A 23,018-nucleotide genomic window follows, 5' to 3' on the forward strand; every position below is an offset into this window, starting at 1 on the left:
AGGAAGCCCTGTGACTTGATTTTTCGCTTTCTTTAGGTCTCTGCTGAATATCACAGAGAGTCCTAGTGCTAAGGAAACTGGAAGAGAGTGCAGGGGATGTCTGAGACTAGCCACTGGATTATTTATTGAACCATCACGTAGAGTGCTTGCTGCGTACCAGACACTTTTCCAAGCTTATCCCATGGATTCTAGAATTACATCTCTAGCCTCACAGAGCAGGTAGTAGTAGCTAATATTTGTTGAATACTTAGCATGTGCCAGGCGTTGTGCTAAACACACTGTAAATATGACCTCTCTTAATCCTTATCATACCCTATGAAATAGGTAGTGCTATGATCCCTGCTTTACAGCTAAAGCACAGAGCCGTCAAGTAACTTGCCCCCTATCACTCCGGTAGTGGGTAGTGGAGCTGGGTTTGAACCCAGGCTTAACTACTGATGTCACTTGAGTTAAGGGGAAGGGGTAAGGCTTGAGTGGAGCTTTTGAAGGGAGCTGAGCAGGCATTTGTCAAGGCTAAGAAGTAGCAGTAGAGATCTTTTCCCAGGCAGCACACACTGCTTGTAGGCATGTGCCCAGGTAGCCAGCTTTGACACTTTGCAGGATCAGCGGTGGCTAAAGTGTAAAGTACAAGGCTGATAAAGGGAGCTGGCCGGAGAAGTACAAAGAAATATTGTCGGTTTTCCCAACACCTGCGGAGAACCCTTAAGGCAGCGGCTTTTCCCTGGAAATGCAAAGTCTGGTCTTTGTCTGATTAGGAAGCTGGCTGTGAGCGGCTGTAGTAGTTGAGGTCTTTCAAGTTCTTTAAGTCTTTATTGGTCGGCGGGCCTGGGAACTTTGCAGGAGTGGGTGGGGGGTGGGAAAGGAAGCCGAGAAAAGGCGAGTGCAAGATAAAGGGAAGTGCAGTTTCCGAACCGGGCTAACTCTTTTCTCTCTGCCTGAGCGGTGTCTGGCGGGTCACTCCTCCAACTTCGCCCGGCCGACCTCCTCAGTGGACCCCAATGGCCAACCACAGATGCGGTTCAGTGTCTGAGGAGGAACCCTGCTGCGACATTTCCAAGAAAACCAAGATCTGTCTCTGCGTCTTTTTTGGTCTCCTGGTCGCGGTGATCATCGCGGTGCCGGTCGGTATCCTGATGTGGCGCCATCCGCTCCAGGAGTGGAAGGGGAAGGGCACCACTGCCCATTTTTACGAGATCCTCCTGGGACGGTGCTACACTTATACTCAAATCGTGCGACCTGAGCTGGGGTGAGTCGGCGTCCGTGGCGCGCGGCTGGGCGCGGCTGGGCACAGCTGGGCACAGCTGGGCACGGCGCGCGAAACAAAGCATCTTCTATTCCGGGTCAGCAGAGAGCCCGCTGGCCAGCGCTGAGCAGGGGGTGCTGGCCTTGCCACTCCGTGCCACTCGCCAGAGTGCTTGGAGTTGGCCCCGAGCGAGCGGAAGGGGAGCGCGGGGTTCGCTGGCCCAGCCGGCTCAGCGGCGGAACCCCTGCGGAGATGCCCACCTTCTGCGCAAGGTGCACTGAGTCGGGCGGGTCCCGAGCTACCCGCGCGAAGATAACTGGTAGGGGTGTGTGTGTGTGCGCGCGTGTGTGTGTCTGTCCTGGGGGATCGCTAGCGTTTTCTACTCTGAATGGGTTTTCTGTTCGCGGTCTCTGGCCCCAAAGTGCCCGGACAGTTACGGCTGACACCTGGTTAAGTGGCTTGCGGAGGCTGCAGGGGGTGGGGGAGCGTCAGGGGAGCCAGACCATTAAAGTACTTTTTTTTTTTTTTTTTTTTTTTGTGAGTATAAAACAGTACTTCTCGCGCGCCCAGAGATATAGCGGACCAGAGAGCCCAGTAACAAAACCAAAACAATAACAACTTTTTAAAATTGAGATAAAATTCACACTGTAAGGTGCATCCGTTCGATGGATCTGTACAGACCCTGAAAAGTCTGTGGAACCTTTCCGGACGGTTCCTCGTTCCTCCTGCCAGGTAGTTCGTAATCTCCGCCAAAGGGGACCGCTCGCTTTCTTGACTCCAGTCGCAGGGTTTGGTTTCACCCAGAGAACTCACTTTTGAAGTTGTTCATAAAGGAGAACCAGCCAGAAGTAAGAGCTATTCCCCAGACTGCCCAAGGCGATCACTGGGGGCCACGGCCTGTGCTGTGAGTTTGAAATTGCACAATTAATTCCGGCTGCGAACACGGGAAAATCGCATTCCCCCGCCCCCGCCCCCGCCCGGTCCGGCGCGTTCTCAGCCCACCGATCCTAAGGAAGATAGCGGAGGTCTCGCTTGCACATTTTTCAAGGCCAAAGATTGCCAGGGTCGCTTAAGTGCTTTGTTTCCGAGTAATTAAATAGTTAATTGAGAAACCAGAAGTTGAGCCGTTCCTTCAGGTTGCACTTAAAAGTAGCAATAAAATCGAGCGCTATCTGATCTGACATGTAATGATAAATGCCGTCTTTTAATTTTCATCTTAGTGTAACAGTTCTAAAATTTTTGTTGTTGTTCAGTCATCTTTGGTAAATTTACACTGTTGGTGAGATGATCACCACGGACTTGCAAGCCAGATGCACCACAGAAGCCACATGGCTTGCTAGTGTTTGTCAGGGCACTGGCTCAGTATTAAGCACACACACTCACACACAAATATATATAGATAAAAATACAGATCTCCAGCGTACGCACGCAGGTATATGGACATGTACATACATAGGTATTTGTGTGTATGTTCAAAAATAACAGAAGAGGATATCTGTTGTTAATATTTCCTGAGCATCCTTCCAGATACGTCACAATACATGCACATAGGCGCGCTGTAGAGATGGGTTAGTAGTTAGTACGTCCTGCATGCCAGGCGCTTAAGAAATACACATTCATTGAATCCTTCACTCTTTGAGGCACTTAACTATGGCCATCCCTATTTTACATATGAACAAACTGAAGGGCAGAGTGTGAGTAAATTGTCCAGATTTGGGCTCCAGAGAAGGAACTCAGCCTCTACACTATGCCTGTGCTGCTTATAGATGGTCTGTAAGTAGAGTGACCATTAAATGTATTGACCATGCATGGGGCTTTTTGAAAAGAAAGGGGATGCTGTTAATTATACTGACTCAGTAGACTTAAACTAGAATATGTGATCACTTTATCCTTGGGTGGTTTAAGAGCACACACTAGGAGACCTGCTGCTTGGATTTAAGACTTGGCTCTGTCACAGTGTAATTTTGGGCAGATTACTTACTTTCTCTGTGCTGCAGTGCACTCAGCCATAAAATGGAATGAGGGTATCCACCACGTGTGGGAATTCTGAGGATCAGGAGGGACAATCCTGATAATGTAGTGAGTCATAATGCTATTGTTTTCAGAACTGCAGTATCACAGACATCTTTCAACAGTGATAAATATAGATCAAGGCCAACATCAAAATGGATAGCTAGTATTAAATTTATTGAAATCACAATCCAGTAAATCAGTCCTCCAGTGATGGAATTTATGTTGTTTCTAATTTTCTTTTAACTGATCTTTTTAATTGTTTTTTTAAAAATATATTTTTTATTTTTTTATTAACATATAATGTATTATTAGCTCCAGGGGTACAGGTCTGTGAATCACCAGGTTTACACACTTCACAGCACTCACTATAGCACCTACCTTCCCCAATGTCCATAACCCCACCCCCCTTCTCCCAACCCCCTTCCCTCCAGCAACCCTCAGTTTGCTTTGGGAGATTAAGTGCCTCTTAACGGTTTGTCTCCCTCCGGATCCCATCTTGTTTCATTTATTCTTTTCCTACTTTTCCTAACCCCCACATTGCCTCTCAACTTCCTCATATCAGGGAGATCATATGATGATTGTCTTTCTCTGATTGACTTATTTCGCTAAGCACAATACCCTTTAGTTCCATCCATGTTGTCGCCAATGGCAAGATTTCATTTCTTTTGATGGCTGCATGGTATTCCATTGTATATATATACCACATCTTCTTGATCCCTTCAGCTGATCTTGTTTTTTAATTAAGCACATGGCCTTGGAGATCTTTCAGTGTTAGTACATGTAGATTTACCACATTATTTTTAACAGCTCATGGTATCCCACCAGGTAGAGGGAACTGTTGGGACAGAAAATTAGTTACCAATTTTCAGGCCTGTTCATTCATTCAGCAGATACTTGCCGAGTATCTACTAAGTGCCAGGCAGTGATCTACTACCGACGACGCGGGAGTGGAAGACAAACTTCCCACTCAGGAAACTTTCATTCCTCTTGGGAGTCACGTGCTTCAGTGAACGTCTTTGTATATATATTTCTGTGCGCTTACAGGAGTGTTTTTGTAGGAGAGGTTTTTGGTGGTGGAATGGCTGGATCAAAGGGCGGATTGTGCATATTTTAAATTTTGATAAGAATTTCTAAATCCCTTCAAAATAACAGTACCATTTTAGGCTTCCATTACCATCTATCACAGAACATGCTTTCCATTGCTCAACAGTATCAACTTTTTTTTTTTACTTATGAGAAAAATAGCTCCTAATTGTTCTCTGATTATCAGAGGGTGTCAGCATGTTGTATATAGTAAATGGTCACTTACATTTTTATCTGTGAATTTTCTGTTCAGACCCATGCTAATTTCCACTGAGCTGCTTATTTATTTCTTTTTAGGGCAGTTTGTTATATATTGAAGATCCTATATATGGTATTTTCTTCTTCTCTGGTCACTGTCCTTGGAATCCTTGTGATTTCTGTTGTGCAAATGACTCCCTGCCCCAGACTTGACCTTCAAGGTTATGACTCTTTGATCAATAATCTGTTTCCTTCTATGTTATTGCAAGTCTGGCATGCTGATGTCTTCTCTTCTAGTCATACCCTCTTAACATCAGAAATCTTTTCTCTGGGGCACCTGGATGGTTCAGTTGGTTAAGCTTTCCACTCTTCATTTCGGTTCAGGTTGTGATCTCAGGGTCCTCAGATGAGCCTCCGGAGTCCAGCTTCATGCTCAGCAGGGAGTCTGCTTGAGTTGCTTTCTCTCCTGCCCCCACCCCTCCCTTTGCACTTGTGCACGCACACTCTCTCTCTCTCAAATAAATAAAAATCTTTAAAAAAACCCAAAAAACAAAAAACAGTAACAATGTTCTCCGTGCCTATCCAGCCTTCATGAATAGTCTCCTTGAGGTATTTCTGAGCTCAGCCTGCCACACTCACTTCCAATCCTGATGCCACATTGTGGTAGCCAGGGCTCTCCAGGGAGACACAAAGAGGTGGGGAGAGGCAGAGATGGGGGGAGAGGAGAGGTTTATTTTAAGGCATTGGCTCCCATGCTTGTGGTGGTCAACAGGTCCAAAATCTGAAGGGCTGGGCAGACAGGCTAGAGACCTAGGAAAGAGTTGATGTTGCAGCTTGTGTCTGAAGGTTATTTGCAGACAGAAGTCTCTTTTCCTTTGGAGGGGTCAGTCTTTTCTTAAAGGCATACGGCTGGCTGATGAATGGGAACCATCATTATGGAGGGTAACATGTCTTAACTCAGAGTCCATTCATTTAAATATAACATGCACATGTGTGTGTGACCAAATATGTGGGTACCTTAGGTCCTGCCAAGTTGACATGGAGAGTGAACCATCATGCAGATGTTTTAGGTTCTCCAGAAAAAACATGTCATTTCCAGATACCACTTTCTGTGTTGGTTCTTGATTGCTGATAAACTACCCTAAACTGTGGTGATGGAAAACAACAGCCATTTAATATCTTTTACAATCATGTGTTGTCTAAGATCAGTTGGAAGGTCTTTTCACTGATGTCAGCTGTATTCATTCATCTGGGAGGTTGACTTGACTGGAACCCCCCAAACGTTGTACTTATGCAATGGTGCCTGGGTTTTGTGAGGATGGCTGGGCTTCTTTTTCTGTGTCCTCTCAGGGCCTCTCCTCAATTTCTTCAGAGCTCATAAACTCTTTAAAGTGAAGTCTGGCAGGCCTTCTTTTAAAAAAAAAAATTCAAAGCAATTAATTAACATATAATGTATTATTTGTTTTGGAGGTAGAGTTCAGTGATTCATCAGTCATATGTAACACCCAGGGCTCATCACATCCTGTGTCCTCCTGAATGCCCATCCCCCAGTTACCCCATCCCCCACCCTCTCCCTTCCAGCAACCCTCAGTTTGTTTCCTACGATTAAGAGTCTCTTATGGTTTGTCTCCCTCTCTGACTTCATCTTGTTTTATTTTGTCCGGTCTTCCCCTATGATCCTCTTCTTTTGTTTCTTAAATGCCACGTATGAGTGGGATCATATGATAATTGTCTTTCTCTGATTCTGGAGGGGCCTTCTCAAAGTTAGCTAGCACCCATAGCTAACACAGCATCCCTTCTCCCACATTCTAAAGGTTAGAACAGTCACCAGGCCTGTCCAGCTTCAAGACAGAAAACAAGCCCTACCCCATGATGAGAAGAGTAACAAAAATTTTGTGGGTGGCTTTAACCCTGTGTCTTTACATTAGCTTTTAAACGTTTATTTCCTTCTTGTCTCTTTTGTTCTTTTGTTACATCTATTGCTTTTTACACATTATTATCTTTTATTAACTAGATTTAATAATGATAGAAATCTGATACATGCCTCCTTGAATATAAGCTCATTGAGTATAGAATTTTTTTTTTAAAGATTTTATTTATTTATTTGACAGAGAGAGATCACAAGTAGGCAGAGAGGCAGACAGAGAGAGAGAGAGAGAGAGGAGGAAGCAGGCTCCCTGCCGAGCAGAGAGCCCGATGCGGGACTCGATCCCACGGCCCTGAGATCATGACCTGAGCCGAAGGCAGTGGCTTAACCCACTGAGCCACCCAGGTGCCCCGCGTATAGAAATTTTTTATTGAGTGATAGATGTCGAGGACCTAAAATGGTGCCTGCAATATAATAAGCAAAAATAGTTCATTGAATTAAATGAATGGTATAGAAGCCAGTATATTACAAATAATAAGAAACAAACAAAGCTATAATAAATAAACTCCAACAAACTTTTCCATACCATTTCTCCCAAATCCATCAATCTCTATTTTGGCTTTTAAGGTGTTGATTTTTCTTTTATGTAAATAGCTTCTCAGTATTTCTTTGTAGATCTTAGGACTCTATTTTCATATATTCCTTTTCCTTCATTTTCCTTTTCCAAAGCCTCTGACCGCCCCTAGAAGTCACTTTCTGCCAGTCTTTGAGTGTGGGTTGGCGAACATTGAAACTTGTCCCTGCTTGTTGAGCTGGGATTTTTTTAAGTTCAGCCAGGAGCATTAAATGCAGATGACACGTGGTTCTGATGTCTCAAGATCACATTCAGGAGCTGCAGTCCATCCTGAGATGGCCCTCAGCTTGTGAGACCTGAGAGACTTGCAGCCATGACTCCCCAGAGGGTTAGCAGATGCCTAGTGCTCTTGATAGTGTGGGAGAGTGTCACCTGTCGGGGCAATAGTTGGGAGCAGGGGATGCAGGAAGGTGGGGCACAGTCTGCAGGAGGAAATGGAGAGCCACCACATCCAGAGATGGACTGGGTTCAGAGAGGCCCTCACTGGTACATTACGGTTCCAGGAAGCTTCTTGCCTTGGGGAATGCCAACCCTCCCCATAAATTTTGGCCATCAGTGATAGCTGCTGGCTGTTGAGGGACAGGAGTGGGCATTCCTCAGACAGCTCTCTTCATCCCTGCTCCATGCAAGTGGGGTTCCCAAAGAGAGAGACACTTTTATTCACCCCTGCACCCCTGTCATTGCTCATCACATTATAGTCCCTTAGTAGATGCTGGTTAAGCTGGACTCAGTCAGGTCCCCGTCATGCTGGTAGAAGCATAAACATACACCATGAGACACTTCATAGAGAACGTTCTGCATCCGTTTTATTCTGCTTGCTGTTGATCACAGACAGCTGTATCAGCTACACTGGGCCTGTACTGACTGTTCTTTCTGATTCTTTTTCTTCACTTCTCAATTTCTTTTGCTTCTCCTTCCTCTTCAGAATTTCTAGCAAGATTTTTCAAGGGACAGTTCTTCATTTTTACTACCCCAGGCCTCCCATTTCAGTGACTTTAGTGTTTTATTTATGTCTACTCAGTAAAATTCGTGAGTTCAAAATGTACAAGATAGCAAATTCTTGCAAACACATAGTAGAGACTCGCTGTGTGCCTGGTGCTAGGGCCACTGTGGGATGCGGGGTGGGGTGCTTCAGAGAGTCTGAAAACACCAGGCCTGGTGAACACACCAGGGTCCTGCAGGGAGGTCTGGGATGACTGGCCTGGAGACAGCATTGTGCAGGGGCAGGGTGATCTGTAATGGCACACGGCTGTGTCCATGGGCAAGAGGGGCCCTGTGGAGGGCAGAGTGGTTTCTGTTCTCTAAAACCTTTACTAGATTCTGTAGGGGGGTGTAAGAGGTACTCAGCTACCCATCAAACAAGAAAATATGTGAAATGCTGTGAGTCAAGTTCCTGCACCACACCACAGAGATTCAGAAATGAGCACTACCTGCCTGATGGAGCAGAGTCAGGAAGGACCCCACGAGAGAAGTAGCATATGAGGTCTTTCTTTGATGACGGAATTTCAGCAAAGGGTTTTCTGAACAGTGTGTGTTAACCTATTCAATGAATCTGGGAGACAGATAAGCTGCTGCTCCTGGGGAAAGACTGGCCAATGGTTGGATCAAAACTCTTTATAAAGAGTATGGGACTTTGACAAGACCCTGCTGGTGAGAGGGTGAGGACCTCATGTTAGCCCACACACAATGTGGAGAGTATAAGCATGACCATATTTGAACAGGACAGGATTGTGTAGCATGTTTTCCCTGTGGGTGGTGGAATGACTTCCTGTTCAATATCTGTATTTCCAGTGAGACCCTGAACTTCATTAGGGCAGAGTCAAGTTGACAGCCTCATATTCATCTGTGTGTCCTAAGTTCTTAGGACTATGGTTGTCAGGCTTCCTTTAACCCTATGTTTCATGCTGGTGTTCTAAGGCACATCAGTGGCCAGAGTCTTAGATGCACCGGACTGAATGGGGAAGGTCAAATTGGGAAGGTGAAACTGGTTTTCCAAGGGCGGGACATGGGTGCATGGGTATAGCTGTGATTGTATATGGGGAAGTTGGACCACAGGGCTGAGTTATCTTTGGAAGGAAGGGTGGAGTACACAGGCAAGTAAACAAAACTGCGAGGGTTGAGATGCTATCAGGACACCCGAGAGAATGTAGCTGTGGGGTAGAATCTTCTAGAAGGAAAGGCTACTTGAAAGCCCTGGGAGCACCCCAGATGGCTGAGTGGGGGAAAGCAGAGATGAGAGGAGATGGAAAAGGAAAGCTGCTACTTCTGTGTTTCACTTCAGAAGTTCCTAGAAAGGTCAGGAGCGCTGACCGCTAATGTCACGCCCATGCTTCTGGTTCTGGTATCATTATTAACAGCCGAGGGAAGTGGTGGTGTCTACCTAGAGAAAACTTTTGTTCTTTATCACAACGAACACTCACGACCTCTCTGCTTCCCCCTTTCCTCTTTGGAGAGAAAGCCCTTGGAAAATTGTTGCCAAAGTCCGCTTAGAAATTTTGAAGAGAGAATGGTTGAGAATCCATGTTTATGGGTTGTTAGCAATGTACTCGGAACCTCACATAGTTGGTTTTGTTATCAGAATCCTGTCAGAAAAGTCTCACGACACATCCTGTGGTGGAGGAAATGAAGCCCGAGAGAGGTTAAATAATTTCGCTTCTCCTGCAGTTGGTTAGAGCAGGCTGGGTAATTTGTGGGGCCCAGTGAAAATGAAAATGTGGGACCCATTGTTCAAAAAGTAGGAAAAAGCTTTTACTTTCCTCTGAGGTCTTGTCACCAGCTGGATGGTTTTCACTTGCTATTTAATGTTGAGTCCCCTTGGGCACCAGGAGTCCTGCAGGGATACAGCTGACCTTCACAAGTGCCTGGAGCTGCTCTGCACAACTTGGGACACGGGGAAGGTGCCCCTGATCCCACCCAGATGCGCTCAGCTCCTGCTGGGGTTGGGGTGTGGCAGCCTGAGAACCCATCCCAGGGAGATGTGAGCCAAGGCTTCAAGCTCCCCAGTGCAGGCTCCAGCACTCCATTGGCCTTGTCTCACAAGACACAAAGCAGATAAAATTATTAAGAATTTTTGGACAGCAACTGCAGAACATTACACTCCTGGACCTGAGCCCAGGACCCCATGTGACTGCATTGGTCAGAGGCCTGTGAAGTTGGCTTTGTAGTTAGTAAGTAGCAGAAACCCATCTCTTTCCATTCTTGGCGTCATCAGACCCATTAGACTGATGGAAAACTGAGGCATGCAGTGATTTTTGTTGTTGTTTTTGTTGCTGTTCCTAAGGACCAGAGCTGGTAAGTGGTAGAGGTGGTTTTTTTTTTTTTTTTTTTTAAAGATTTTATTTATTTATTTGTCAGAGAGAGAGAGAGCGAGAGCGAGCACAGGCAGACAGAGTGGAAGGCAGAGTAAGAGGGAGAAGCAGGCTCCCTGCGGAGCAAGGAGCCCGATGTGGGACTCGATCCCAGGACGCTGGGATCATGACCTGAGCCGAAGGCAGCTGCTTAACCAACTGAGCCACCCAGGCATCCCTAGAGGTGGTTTTTGAACTGACAGATGACACTGCCTAAAGCCATCACATCATAAAGCTCCAAAAGAGTGTGTTCTCAGCTCGTCTCATGCCCTCAGGCAATCCATTCCAAAGATAAGAGCATTTGTAAAGTCTCCAGATGGAGGTATGTATTACTTTCTCTGTCTCAAAGATGAGTCCTGAGGCTGCATTGTGAGGTCCTTGGGCTCCTCCTTTTAGGGAAGCAAGGTCCTAGAGCCCAGAGCTTTGTCTCTGTACTTCAGAAGCTATTATGGACTGTTAAGGTAAAGCAGCAGAATGCCCAGTCCTGCCTGGTGGCCAAGCCAGTTTCTTTGTGGCTTATCTTTCCTGTTGAGCCATCTCCTCCCAGAGCTTGGTCAGGAAAGATGTAGGGCACACTCTGCACTCCTAATCCTGTGCCTGTAGAGGGCCTTGCTGATTGATCACACTTCACTGGGTGGGCCTGGCCCAGCCTCAACATGGTCTACACAGCAGGCTGGGTAGATGCTATCAGTTCGTTGGAGCTGTTCCAAGAGATGACATCTGTTTGTGATTCAGTGTCAGAATCATGTTGCTTGTCAGCCTAGATAGATACGTTTAAGTATTTTTTTTTTTTTAAGTAGGCTCCACACTGGGGCCTGAACTTACGACCTGAGATCAAGACCTGAGCAGACATCAAGAGTTGGATGCTTAACTGATAGAGCCACCTGAGAGCCCCTGTTAAGTACTTTTTATCCCACCTGGGGATAGTCACCATCCATTTTCAGTCCTGGATGCTTAAGTTCAAAGGTGACTAACAAGTGAAGAGGTCGTAAGGAAGGGGCAGCAGGAGGAGAAGCTGGATCACAACATTCAAGGGGCTCGGGCAGCTTGATTTGGAGGAATTTGATGGGACAGAGTATCGGTGACCAAGTGGTCTCTACTGGTCAAGGGATAGTCCTGATGCCCGGGTGTGTATTGTGTTGCTCTCTCTATAAGGCCAACTCAAAGCCTCAGATAGCAAAAAGTCAAGAAAAATGGCCAACAGGTGCACAGTTCATCACAATTTGAGTTCATTTGTCAGAGTAGAAGTTTCAAAAAGTTAAGAGCTTGACTTTCATTAACGTACAAAATCAGTGCATGCCAAAGATTTATTTCCTCCTTTATGGAGGAATCAGTGAAATGATAAAGTCAGTATAAAGAACACCTTGGGAGCACTAAGTATTTATACATATTTAAAATAGAATATTAGTGGGGCGCCTCGGTGGCTCAGTGGTTAAGCCGCTGCCTTCCGCTCAGGTCATGATCTCAGGGTCCTGGGATCGAGTCCCGCATCGGGCCCTCTGCTCAGCAGGGAGCCTGCTTCCTCCTCTCTCTCTGCCTGCCTCTCTGCCTACTTGTGATCTCTGTCTGTCAAATAAATAAATAAAATCTTTATAAAAAATAGAATATTAGAATTAGGCTGATAGGTTAGATATAAAACTGGTTAATGTTGCACAAGTTAATTAAAAGCTATAACCTTTGGGGTATATCTTTTCTATCAGACAGAAATTATTTGCATCTTTAACCAACCACATGTATATTGTTAGCATCTAACTTCATAAACTTTGATAGTAAATAGGAAAGGCAAAGACACATTCTGCTACATGATTAAATATTTCTAGGGGCAACCTGTCAATGTTTTTGTAAGATACTGAAAGGATTCTACCCACCTTTTTGCCATATTTCCAGATGCTAAGTGTTTTTGTAACACATTTATTCAGTAAGTGTTTCTCAAGCTCCTTTTACAAACTCTTCTAGATCCTGGGCATATAACAGTGGACAAAATAGATTAGGTTCTTGTTTACATGGGTCTTTTATTCTAGTGGGATTGGAGTATAGTGGATAAAACAGGAAAATACACAGTATGGCAGATGGTGGAAAGTTCCTAAAAAGAGTGCTCAGCAGTAGTCTTAAGGTGTTAAGTACAATAATAGATAAGAAAGGCTTCCCTGAAAACTGACATTTTAGCAAAGATCTGTATAAGGAGGGAGAGCAAACCTAGAAACATCTGGGAGAGGCTTCTGGGCAAAAGGAAGAACAAAGACAAAGGCAAAGGGAAGCAACAAGAACACTATGATTGGATCTTCTGTTAGGGAAACGCTTTAAAAATGTTAAACTAGACAAAATAGTCAACCCCCTTTACCTAATCCCCATTGTCGATGATTAACATTCTGCTCTTAATCTATCTCCTCACTTTTCCCCCCTAAAGAACTTCATTTATTTAAACCATTTTATTTTTTATTTATTTATTTTTTAAATCATTTTATTTTTAAGATTTATTTATTTATTTGAGAGAAAGAAACAATATGGCAGGGAGGGGCAGAGGGAGAGGAAGAGAGAATCTTTTTTTTTTTTTAATTCTTTTTATTAACATATTATGTATTATCTGCCCCACGGGTACAGGTCGGTGAATTATCAGGCTTACACATTTCATAGCACTTACCATAGCACATACCCTCCCGGATGTCTATAACCCAGCCACTCTATCCCTACCCACAACACCCCCGCCCCCACCCCCAGCAGCCCTCAGTTTGTTTTGTGAGATTGAGTCTCTTCCGGTTTGTCTCCCTCGCAATCCCGTATTGCTTCATTTGGGAGGAGAGGATGTTGAAGCAGATTCTGCATCCAGATCCAGGCCAATCCCATGACCCTGAGATCGTGACTAGAGTTGAAACCAAGAGTTATATGCTTAACCAACTGTGCCACCCAGGCACCCCTATTTACTTATTTATTTTTAAAGCAGGCTCCATACACAGTGTGGAGCCCAGTGTGGGTCCTGAACTCATGACTCAAGATCAAGACCTGAGCTGAGATCAAGAGTCAGATGCTCAACCAGGTGCCCCTCCCCTAAAGTACTTTAAAAGCAAATTCCTGACTTCATATCATTTTGTCTGTCAATGCTTCAGTTTGTATCTCTAACAAAAAATAACATTAGAAAAACATATTTGACATACCATTGTCACACCTGACAAAGCTGAGACTAATTCTTCAATATTACCTGTATCCACCCTGTTTATTTTTTCATGAGTTTCTTAAAAATACAGTTTTATGATGGATTTGTTCAAATAAAAATCCACACGTTGCATGAGGCTACTTTATCCTTTAAGTAATATCTTAAAGGATATCTTAAGCATCCTTTAAAAAAAAATCTTATTTTTATGTATTCTCTGCACTCAAAAAAGGGCTCATGTTGAACTCATGACCTCAAGAGCAGGAGTCATATGCTTCATTGACTGAGCCAGCCAGGTGCCCCTCTTAAGCATCCTTTAACTCCTAGCCATTTTTCCTTCTCCATTTTTTAATGCCTGTTAATTTTGAAGAGACTGCGGAGACAGATTGGATTTGAGGGTAAGCAGGAGTGCATTCCAGAAGGAGCCATGGATTTCATCAGTTGCAGCAGGAGGGACATAATGTCACAGCACCCCGCATTTAGGGGGTTAACAGAATTGGGTATTATCTGCTTGATTCATTTATTATAAAGTTCTTCAACAACTTTTCATTTAATTAGCTTGGCACAATTCGGGGATTATTGCCAAGATCAATTATGTCCATAGGGGCTATACAATGGATATTTTATAATTTTAAGACATCTTCTGCATTTATTTACTCTGATTCATCTAAACAGAAGCCTTTCTTTCATCCAACATTTGGATGCCTTGAAATACGGTCCAAAAAGAAAGGCAGGATAGATGCTTGATTCTTTTTCTTTATTGATCAGTTTGCAGAATAATGGGTTAATGCCCTATCAACATCTAGAGATGACCAACAAGTTTCTTTCTGGTTTCAGGTCTGTAACATTAAAAAAAAATTTGTTTTTATTAACATATGGGTGCTTGGGTGGCTCAGTTGGTTAAGTGACTGCCTTCAACTCTGGTCATGATCCTGGAGTCCCGGGATCGAGTCCCACAAGGCTCCCAGCTCCACGGGGAGTCTGCTTCTCCCTCTGACCTTCTTCTTGCTCATGCTCTCTCTCTCAAATAAATAAATAAAATATTGGGGTGCCTGGGTGGCTCAGTGGATTAAGCCTCTGCTTTCGGCTCAGGTCATGATCCCAGGGTTCTGGGATCGAGCCCCGCTTTGGGCTCTCTGGTCGGTGGGGAGCCTGCTTCCTCTCTCTCTCTGCCTGCCTGCCTGCCTATTTGTGATCTCTCTCTGTCAAATAAATAAATAAAATCTTAAAAATAAATAAGTAGATAAATAAAATATTAAAAAAAATTTTAAATTAACATATAATGTATTATTAGCCCCAGGGGCACAGGTCTGTAAATCACCAGGTTTACACACTTCACAGCACTCACCATAGTGAGGTCTGTAACATTTAAAAAATAAATCACCTATGGTCATTTTTACCAAGCCATTCAACTTGGTATTCATAGTTTTTTTTTTTTGAAAGGTTTTTCTTGTTGCACTTACCCATTTTAAGTACAATTTAATTAAGTTATATAATTAAAGCAACAAGTATAAGCATATTTACAAATAGATAAACCAAGTTGGGTGTGGTAGACAGCAGCCTATTAATTACGCAGAGAGAATGGATACTGTTGGTGCCTACAGGGAGTCACAGAGACAGGGGTCAGGTAAGTGTTTTGCAATAAAAATGAATTGAGATGTGGTCAGGTATTTTTTTCTTGCCATTAAGGAACAGAAAATTACCAAGACAAAGTTTTTTGTTTTTTGTTTTTTAAGTAGGCTCCACACCCAAGGTGGGGCTCAAACCCACCGCCCTGAGGTCAAGAGTTGGATGCTCTACTGACTGAGCCAGCTGGCTGCCCCAAGACAGAACAGAACAGGAAAGTGAATGAGATAAAATCAAGAGTTGATTTTGTGTACGTGGGTGTGTGTATGTGCATGCACATGTGGGTGTTTCAAGGATTCAGGGTTTGCTAGGGGAGGTAGAATTATGTTTGTGGATTTACGTAGTTGATGTGAGCGGGGATCGTCTTTTTTCAACAAAATCTCCCCAGTAAGTATCTACTGTGGAGCGTGGGGATGATGAGACTCTTGTTTTGAAGACAAAAACGTAAAAGCCGAGATCAGAAATTTGACAAATAAATGGAGCAAGAGAATATCTTTTTATTTTCCCTCTGCAGTGACTCTCACTTTTTCTAATTACAAAAATAAAACAAGCCATTGGAGGACATTGAGAAAAATACAAAAATAGAAGAATACAAAATCACTTGACCCCCAAAGTGGAATTCTAAGTAGTGAATGCCACAATTGCCCTCCCCCACCAAGATAGTAGATTCACAAAAGGAAGATAATAGAGCTGGTTAAATGAACGGTTTCAGTATACGTAATTAAAAAAAACATTATTTGACAGAGATTAGATGCACATGCAGGGGGAGCAGGAGAGGGAGAAGCAGGATCCCTGGTGAGCAGGGAGCCCGATGTGGGGCTCGATTCCAGGACCCTCAGCATATACATTTTATAGATATAATTCAAATGTCTTTTATACTATGAAATTTAGGAAAATCACTAAGCTCGGTTTTCTACTTCTTGGTAGAATGTATCAAACATGATGCATCCACGTGGTAGAAAGTTATCTAGGTCTTTGGTCCTTGGATGTTTTGAAGCAGTAAAGTCTAATTTGAAGGGACATGAGTAATTCTCCAAGACATATTTTTACTTGGCCTCCATCTGTACTGGCCTCAATACCATTCAAATGTTACTTTTATTATGACTATCCAGCAAATATTATGGAGCCATTGCTGTGTTTGGCCCCTCATAGTTTTATTGCAAATTTCATAATAAACGTACTTACCTCATTATCTCAGTTCCTGGGCATAAGAGTTTGTTGATGAATTAACTTAACCCAGAGCAGTGTCCAAGTTAGTAATTATATCTCCTTGGGAATTCTTCAAGAGCAAAGAAAGACTGAAAACAAACAAACTGTGAGAGATCTAAAATTACAAAGGAACGTTTGAGACTTGGGTCAAAGACAGTGGATCACATTTTGGGGAACTTCCTTCCTGTTTTAGCACTTCTCTCTGGATTCAATTTTTTCAAGGTGACTTTTGAACCTCTGGATGGGAACACATCAGTTTACCACTGAAAACTGTCCTCTTTGTACTTGCCATGTCTTTTTCCTTCTTCAATATTCCTTATTCTCATGTCAGTATCTCCTCTGAATTTGTCTTTTTTTTTTTTTTAACTGAAGATTTTAAATTATGAACATTTTGAACACACTGAAATGTTAGGGAATAATATTACAGATACCTATCTACATATCATACAGAGTTAACAGGTGCAACATGTTTGCTTTCGATCTTTTTTCCTAGGGTTTTTTTGCTTGCTTGTTTGCTTTTGAGTTTCAGTCTCCATGAATTTGAACTTGTAACCCTGAGATCCTGAGATCAAGACCTGAACTGAGATCAAGGGTCTGATGCTCACCAGACTGAGCCACCCAGGTGCCCCTTTTGTAGCTTTTACAGAAATAACACATGACACTTAAAATCAAAGTCTCTATCTCCACAATTCCCTTTTCTTCTTTCTTTGGAAAGGAGGCTTGTAAACTGAGTATTTGATATTTTGGATCAATGTGATAGGAGTCACGCTTTGCCAAGAGGGAAGAAGAACAAGGAAAGTCTATTTGGGTTGGGAACCAAGTGTCTGCCACATTATGTTTACCCAAACTGGTCTCCAAATTTGTGGTGTCAGCTTACTTTTCAGAAAAGGAATCTGAAGGTCCTTGTTTCTAGGCATCCTTACCATGGCTTGGAACAATTTTTGCCTAGCTCTTTGTGGCTTTAATTTTTGTTTCCCTGATTACTAACACAATTAACCATCTTTTTATGTGTTTATTGGCCATTCTAGTTTCTTCTGTGAAGAGCTTATTTTTGGTTTTTGCTTGTTTTTATGCTGAATTGTATGTCTTCTATATACATTCAAGATTTTAATTATTTTGGTCTGTTACACGGATGGCAAATATGTCCTCCCAGTCTGTGTCTTTTTTTTTTTAAAGATTTTATTTATTTATTTGACAGACTGAGAGAGATTACAAGTAGTCAGAGAGGCAGGCAGAGAGAGAGGGGAAAAAAGGCTCCCTGCTCAGCAGAGAGCCCAATACGGGGCTTGATCCCAGGACCTTGAGATCATGACCTAAGCTGAAGTCAGAGGCTTAACCCACTGAGCCACCCAGGCGCCCCCCAGTCTGTGTCTTGACTCTTGATTTTATTTGGATCCCTTGTATTGCTGATGATTTTAATGTGATTACATTAATGTGATTAATGTGTTTATCTTTTATGGCTGTGCGTTTTGTACCTTATTTAAGAACTTACTCTTTTTTTAACCAGAGGTCACAATAAAGATCACATATATTTCAAAATTTTTGAACTTTTGCCTTTTGCAATAAACTTTTTTTTATCCATTTGGAATTTGTCTCTGTGTGTGGTGTAAGGTAGGGACCGAATTTCATTTTTTCCCCACAGATGGATAATCAGTTGAGTGAATACTATATATCAAATAATCCGTCCTTTACCAGAGGCTTTATAATGCCCCTTCTATTGCACTTCAAATTCATTAGTTGGTTATGGGATTCCCTAATCTGCTTTATAATCTATTTATCCCTAAATAATTACCACATTGTTTAAATTACTAATGTCTTGATATCCAGCATGGATGGTCCAATTTCTGTTGCTAGACATTAGTTTACATATTTTGGAAGTACTTAGAGAAACAGAATCATAGGGCGCCTGGGTGGCTCAGTTGGTTGAGGTCTGCCTTCATGATCCCAGGCTCTTGGGATCCCAGGCTCCCACCTCTAGCTCCCTGCTCAGCCGGGAGCCTGCTTCTCTCTCTTCCTCTACGCCGCACTTGTGCTTGCTCTCTCCCTCTCTCTAATATAAATAAATAAAATCTTTCTTAGAAAAGAGACAGAATCATATGCCCTGTACTCTTTTGTGTCTGGCTTCTTTAATGGCTTTGCCTTGATGTTTTAAAATTCATCCCTGTCGTGTGTATCTGCTGTAAACTGTTCCCTTTTATTGCTGCATAGTAGTCCATTGTGTGGCTGTGTACCCCAGTTTGTTCTCCATTCATCTTTTGATGGGCATGTGGCTTGAATCCCCTTTTGGATATTACCAATAAAGCTCCCATGGACAGGGTTATTGTGTGGATACTGTGTTTCATTTCTCTTCGTTGAATACCCAGAATTGAAGTAGCAGAGCTACAAGCTTAAAAAGCTAATGAAGAAACTATTAAATGATTTTACAAGGTAATCGTGTGGTTTTACATGTTTACGGTCAGTGTACGAATATTCTAGTTGCTACACATTCTTACTGACAATTGGTATCGTCAGACTTTTATACCTTAGCCATTTTAATGGGTTTGTAGTGGTATTTTTATAGTGTTTTTAATTTTTCATTTCCCTCATGACTAATGATGATGTTGAACATCATCTCATAGGCTTATTGAATTAGGTTTTCACCCTGCCAAGCAGGGAGCCTGATGCAGGACTATCCCAGGACCCTGGGATCATGACCTGAGCTGAAGACAGATGCTTAACTGACTGAGCCCCCCAGGTGCCCCTGGCTCTTTAGTAAGTCTTCAAGTCAGGTAATGTAAGTCTTCCAGCTTTTCTCCTTTTGATTACTTTGGCGAGGTTGTTTGTATTTTCACATAAATTTTAGAATCATTTTTTGAATCACCGTTTGCATCCACATGGATGGAACTGGAGGGGATTATGTTAAGGAAGTCAAGCAGAGAAAGGCAATTATCATATGGCTCCACTCATATGTGGAACATAAGCAATAGCACAGAGGACCACAGGGGAAGGGAGGGAAATCCAAAGGGGGAGAAATTAGAGAGGGAGCTGAACCATGAGAAACTCTGGACTCCGAGAAACAGTCTGGGGGTTTTGGAGGAGAGAAAGGTGGGGGAGGGGTAACAGAGTGATGGGTATTGAGGACTGCACGTACTGCGATGAGCACTGGGTTTTATACTTAACTAATGAATCATTGAGCACTGCATTAAGGATGAATTATGTACTATACAGTGGCTGACTACACATAATAAAAAATAAAAATGAATAAAAATAAAAAGTGGGTAAAATTATTTTAGAATTGTTTTGTCAATATTAACAAAGTCTGCTAAAATTTTGATTTGTGACCTGTGAAATCCACATTTCACATTTTAGCGATACATTTTAGATATTTAGATACATTTAGATACATTTTAGCGATAGTTAACATCTTGATAGGGAGCCTTCCAAGCCATGAATATGGTACACTTCTGTTTTTTCAGGCATTTAAAAATTTCTCTCAGCAATATTTTGTTTTCAGACCACTAATCTTGCATATATTTTGTTAAATTTATGACTCAATAGTTTCTATTTTGGGACTGTTACAGCTTTATTGCTATTACATCAAAGTAGAATATATATGTGTGTTTATATAATAAGTACATATGTGTATATACATGCATACATATATATATATATAATTTGATAAATGTTTTCTTTAAAATTTTTTTATTTTTAAGCTTTTATTATGCAGTTCTCACACATTCGCAAAGGCAGAGCAAATAATGCAACAACCTCCCTTGTGCACATCATCCAGCTATGGCAGGCATCACCTGATGTCCAGCTTCCCACATCCTGGGTTCTACTGACTACAACCCTGGTGTCAGTTAACATTTTTGAAAAATGTTTTCCAGTGGTTCAAGTTTTGAATGTTGGTATTGTATCCACAATTTTTAGATAGCAACAAGTTTGACATGTTTGAGAAATAGAATAGTTTTGGCACCTAGCAGATGAAGGGCAGAAGTGAACAATTTCAGGTCAGAGGTAGTCAGAGATGACACAGTTATGAAGGCATTTGACATTTTTTCTTAAATATAGTCCAGAAAGATCCAATCTTACACAAGAGCAAGTCCTAAAGTGATACATTTCCTTAGTGACCACACATTTTATTTATGGTTATCTCCTGTTTAATAACTAATTCCCTATGGACCAAAAGCTTTGGAGGTTAGGAGTGCTGTGTGCCTTGTTTGCTGCTATTTTCTAAGAGTATACGTAATACTCTGCATGGTGCTCTGTATTAACTGGTCAAAAGAATACAAAGTATAAATAATTTTTAATATGAGTATTTTATAAGTTCATGTTTATAACATTTGGATATTACAGGAATGATAATAGATCTTGATGAACCCAAAAATTTAAGCTAAGGGATTATATAGAAGTGACTATCACAGAATGACTCAAACCTCAAGATTAACTCTATTTTCTAATCTGTTTTGCTTTATAGTTTTAGGAAAATTGTCATTCCAACAGGTGATTGATTAGTAAGGAACTGGCTTGCTTAAAATTCTAGAAGTAGCTCTTTCTGCCCACAGGTCCATCCTGTGCTTTAATAAAACCACCTTTTTGCACTTAAAAAAAAAAATTCTAGGAGAAGACATGCTCAGGCTTGAGATGGGCATGAAGGGTGAGCACATAGAAAGATAGATTCAGGGATATTGCTTTCTTAACAATACATGTATGAAATATTTAGAAATGTAGGCGTATTTTCCAAGATCTTCCCTCAAGTAAATTCACAAAATACATGATTTGACTTAAGGGCAGAAAACCAAAATCAAAACCCAAAACAAATCTAGGAATCAAAAACAAAAAGATGAGCATCCCCCGGCCCCCATTGGTTTGGAAATTAAAACAGCCCTTCTTTGGTGATGATCCAGACAATCAGTTCTCAGTCTTCATATGCCTGGACCAGTCAAGAGCATCTGATATAGTTTCTCACTTCCTCCAACTTAGTATACTTTATTCTCTTGGCTTCCAGAATACCCCATCCTCCTGCTTTTTGTCCCACACTCCAGTCTGTTGGTTTTTTTCTCCCAATTTCCTTTTTTTAAAAAAGATTTTATTTTTTTATTTGACAGACAGAGATCACAAGTAGGCAAAGAGGCAGGCGGAGAGAGAGGAGGAAGCAGGCTCACTGCTGAGCAGAGAGCCAGATGCGGGGCTCGATCCTAGGACCCTGGAATCATGACCTGAGCCAAAGGCAGAGGCTTTAACCCACTGAGCCACCCAGGTGCCCCTTTCCCAACCTCTTTTGTTGGATTGCCTCAAGGGTAAATCCTTGGTCATGTTCTCTTCTTTGTCTTTTGGGTGCTGATCTCAGATCGGTTCATGGCTTTGGTTCTCCTTAACTTTAGACTCATACATCCCTCTGATTATTCCGTAGCTTCACTGCATGTCTCATAGAAATTTCAAATCCAGCGTATTTAGAACTGAGCTGGTCAGTGCCACCTCCACCTAAGCCTTCTCCATCCCAGTTCTGGGCAACCCCATCCCATTCCAAGGCTACAAACCTTGGAATTACGATTGACTCCTTCTTTTTTTTTTAACACCACACATCTAATCCGTTAGGAAGTGTAAGGCGAATTGGGGAATTTATCACTATTCATCGTCTTTGCTGGACCACCCTGGTGCAGATGACCACTGGTACTTGCCCAGATTCCTGGTCTATGTGCCTCCACTCTTTCCCTCATTTGGGCTATTCTCAATGAGGCAGTCAGAGAAATCCTTTGAAATTTAAAGTAATATCATGTGCTTCCTGTGCTCCGGATCCTTGGTGGCTCCTTAGTTCTGCATGAGTGGAAGCTAAATTCTGGACAATGGTTTGGGAAGCTACCTGAGTCAGCCCTCACCTATGTCTAATATCCACCTGCCTTTCTGCAGCCATGAACCACACTGGCTTCTTTACTGTTTCTTGAACATATCAGGCAATAGGGCCAGATTCATGGGATTAATGACTTCTGAACTTTATTTATTTATTTACAGCATAACAGTATTCATTATTTTTGCACCACGCAATCCGTGCCCTCTCTAATACCCACCACCTGGTTCCCCCAACCTCCCACCCCCCCCTCCACTTCAATCCCCTCAGATTGTTTTTCAGAGTCCATAGTCTCTCATGGTTCACTTCCCCTTCCAATTTCCCCCAACTCCCTTCTCCTCTCTAACTCCCCTTGTCCTCCATGCTATTTGTTATGCTCCACAAATAAGTGAAACCATATGATAATTGACTCTCTCTGCTTGACTTATTTCACTCAGCATAATCTCTTCCAGTCCTGTCCATGTTGCTACAAAAGTTGGGTGTTCATCCTTTCTGATGGAGGCATAATACTCCATAGTGTATATGGACCACATCTTCCTTATCCATTCGTCTGTTGAAGGGCATCTTGGTTCTTTCCACAGTTTGGCGACCGTGGCCATTGCTGCTATAAACATTGGGGTACAGATGGCCCTTCTTTTCACGACATCTGTATCTTTGGGGTAAATACCCAGTAGTGCAATTGCAGGGTCATAGGGAAGTTCTATTTTTAATTTCTTGAGGAATCTCCACACTGTTCTCCAAAGAGGCTGCACCAACTTGCATTCCCACCAACAGAGTAAGAGGGTTCCCCTTTCTCCACATCCCCTCCAACACATGTTTTTTC

The 23,018-nt window shown here is 42.5% G+C and overlaps 1 protein-coding gene across 3 annotated transcripts in view; it reads left to right on the top strand.

The window, feature by feature from the left end:
* The first annotated feature begins 681 nt into the window (after nt 1-681).
* CD38 (CD38 molecule) overlaps nt 682-23,018 on the top strand; it is a 46,775-nt gene continuing 24,438 nt past the window's right edge. For 2 of the 3 annotated variants that reach the window (XR_001176539.2, XM_004773389.3), the window contains exon 1: nt 693-1,246. Coding sequence is in view for 2 of the 3 variants with exons in the window: in XM_004773389.3 (XP_004773446.1) it covers nt 999-1,246 (248 nt within the window). In the remaining variant the exon portion in view is untranslated. Of the gene's footprint in view, nt 1,247-23,018 lie in introns of all 3 variants that reach the window. The other variant, XM_045075810.1, reaches the window with a different exon arrangement.

This window comes from Mustela putorius, unplaced genomic scaffold (assembly GCF_011764305.1).
Source record: "Mustela putorius furo isolate JIRA1106 unplaced genomic scaffold, ASM1176430v1.1 tig00000083_pilon_pilon_pilon, whole genome shotgun sequence".
NCBI classification, from domain to species: domain Eukaryota; kingdom Metazoa; phylum Chordata; class Mammalia; order Carnivora; family Mustelidae; genus Mustela; species Mustela putorius.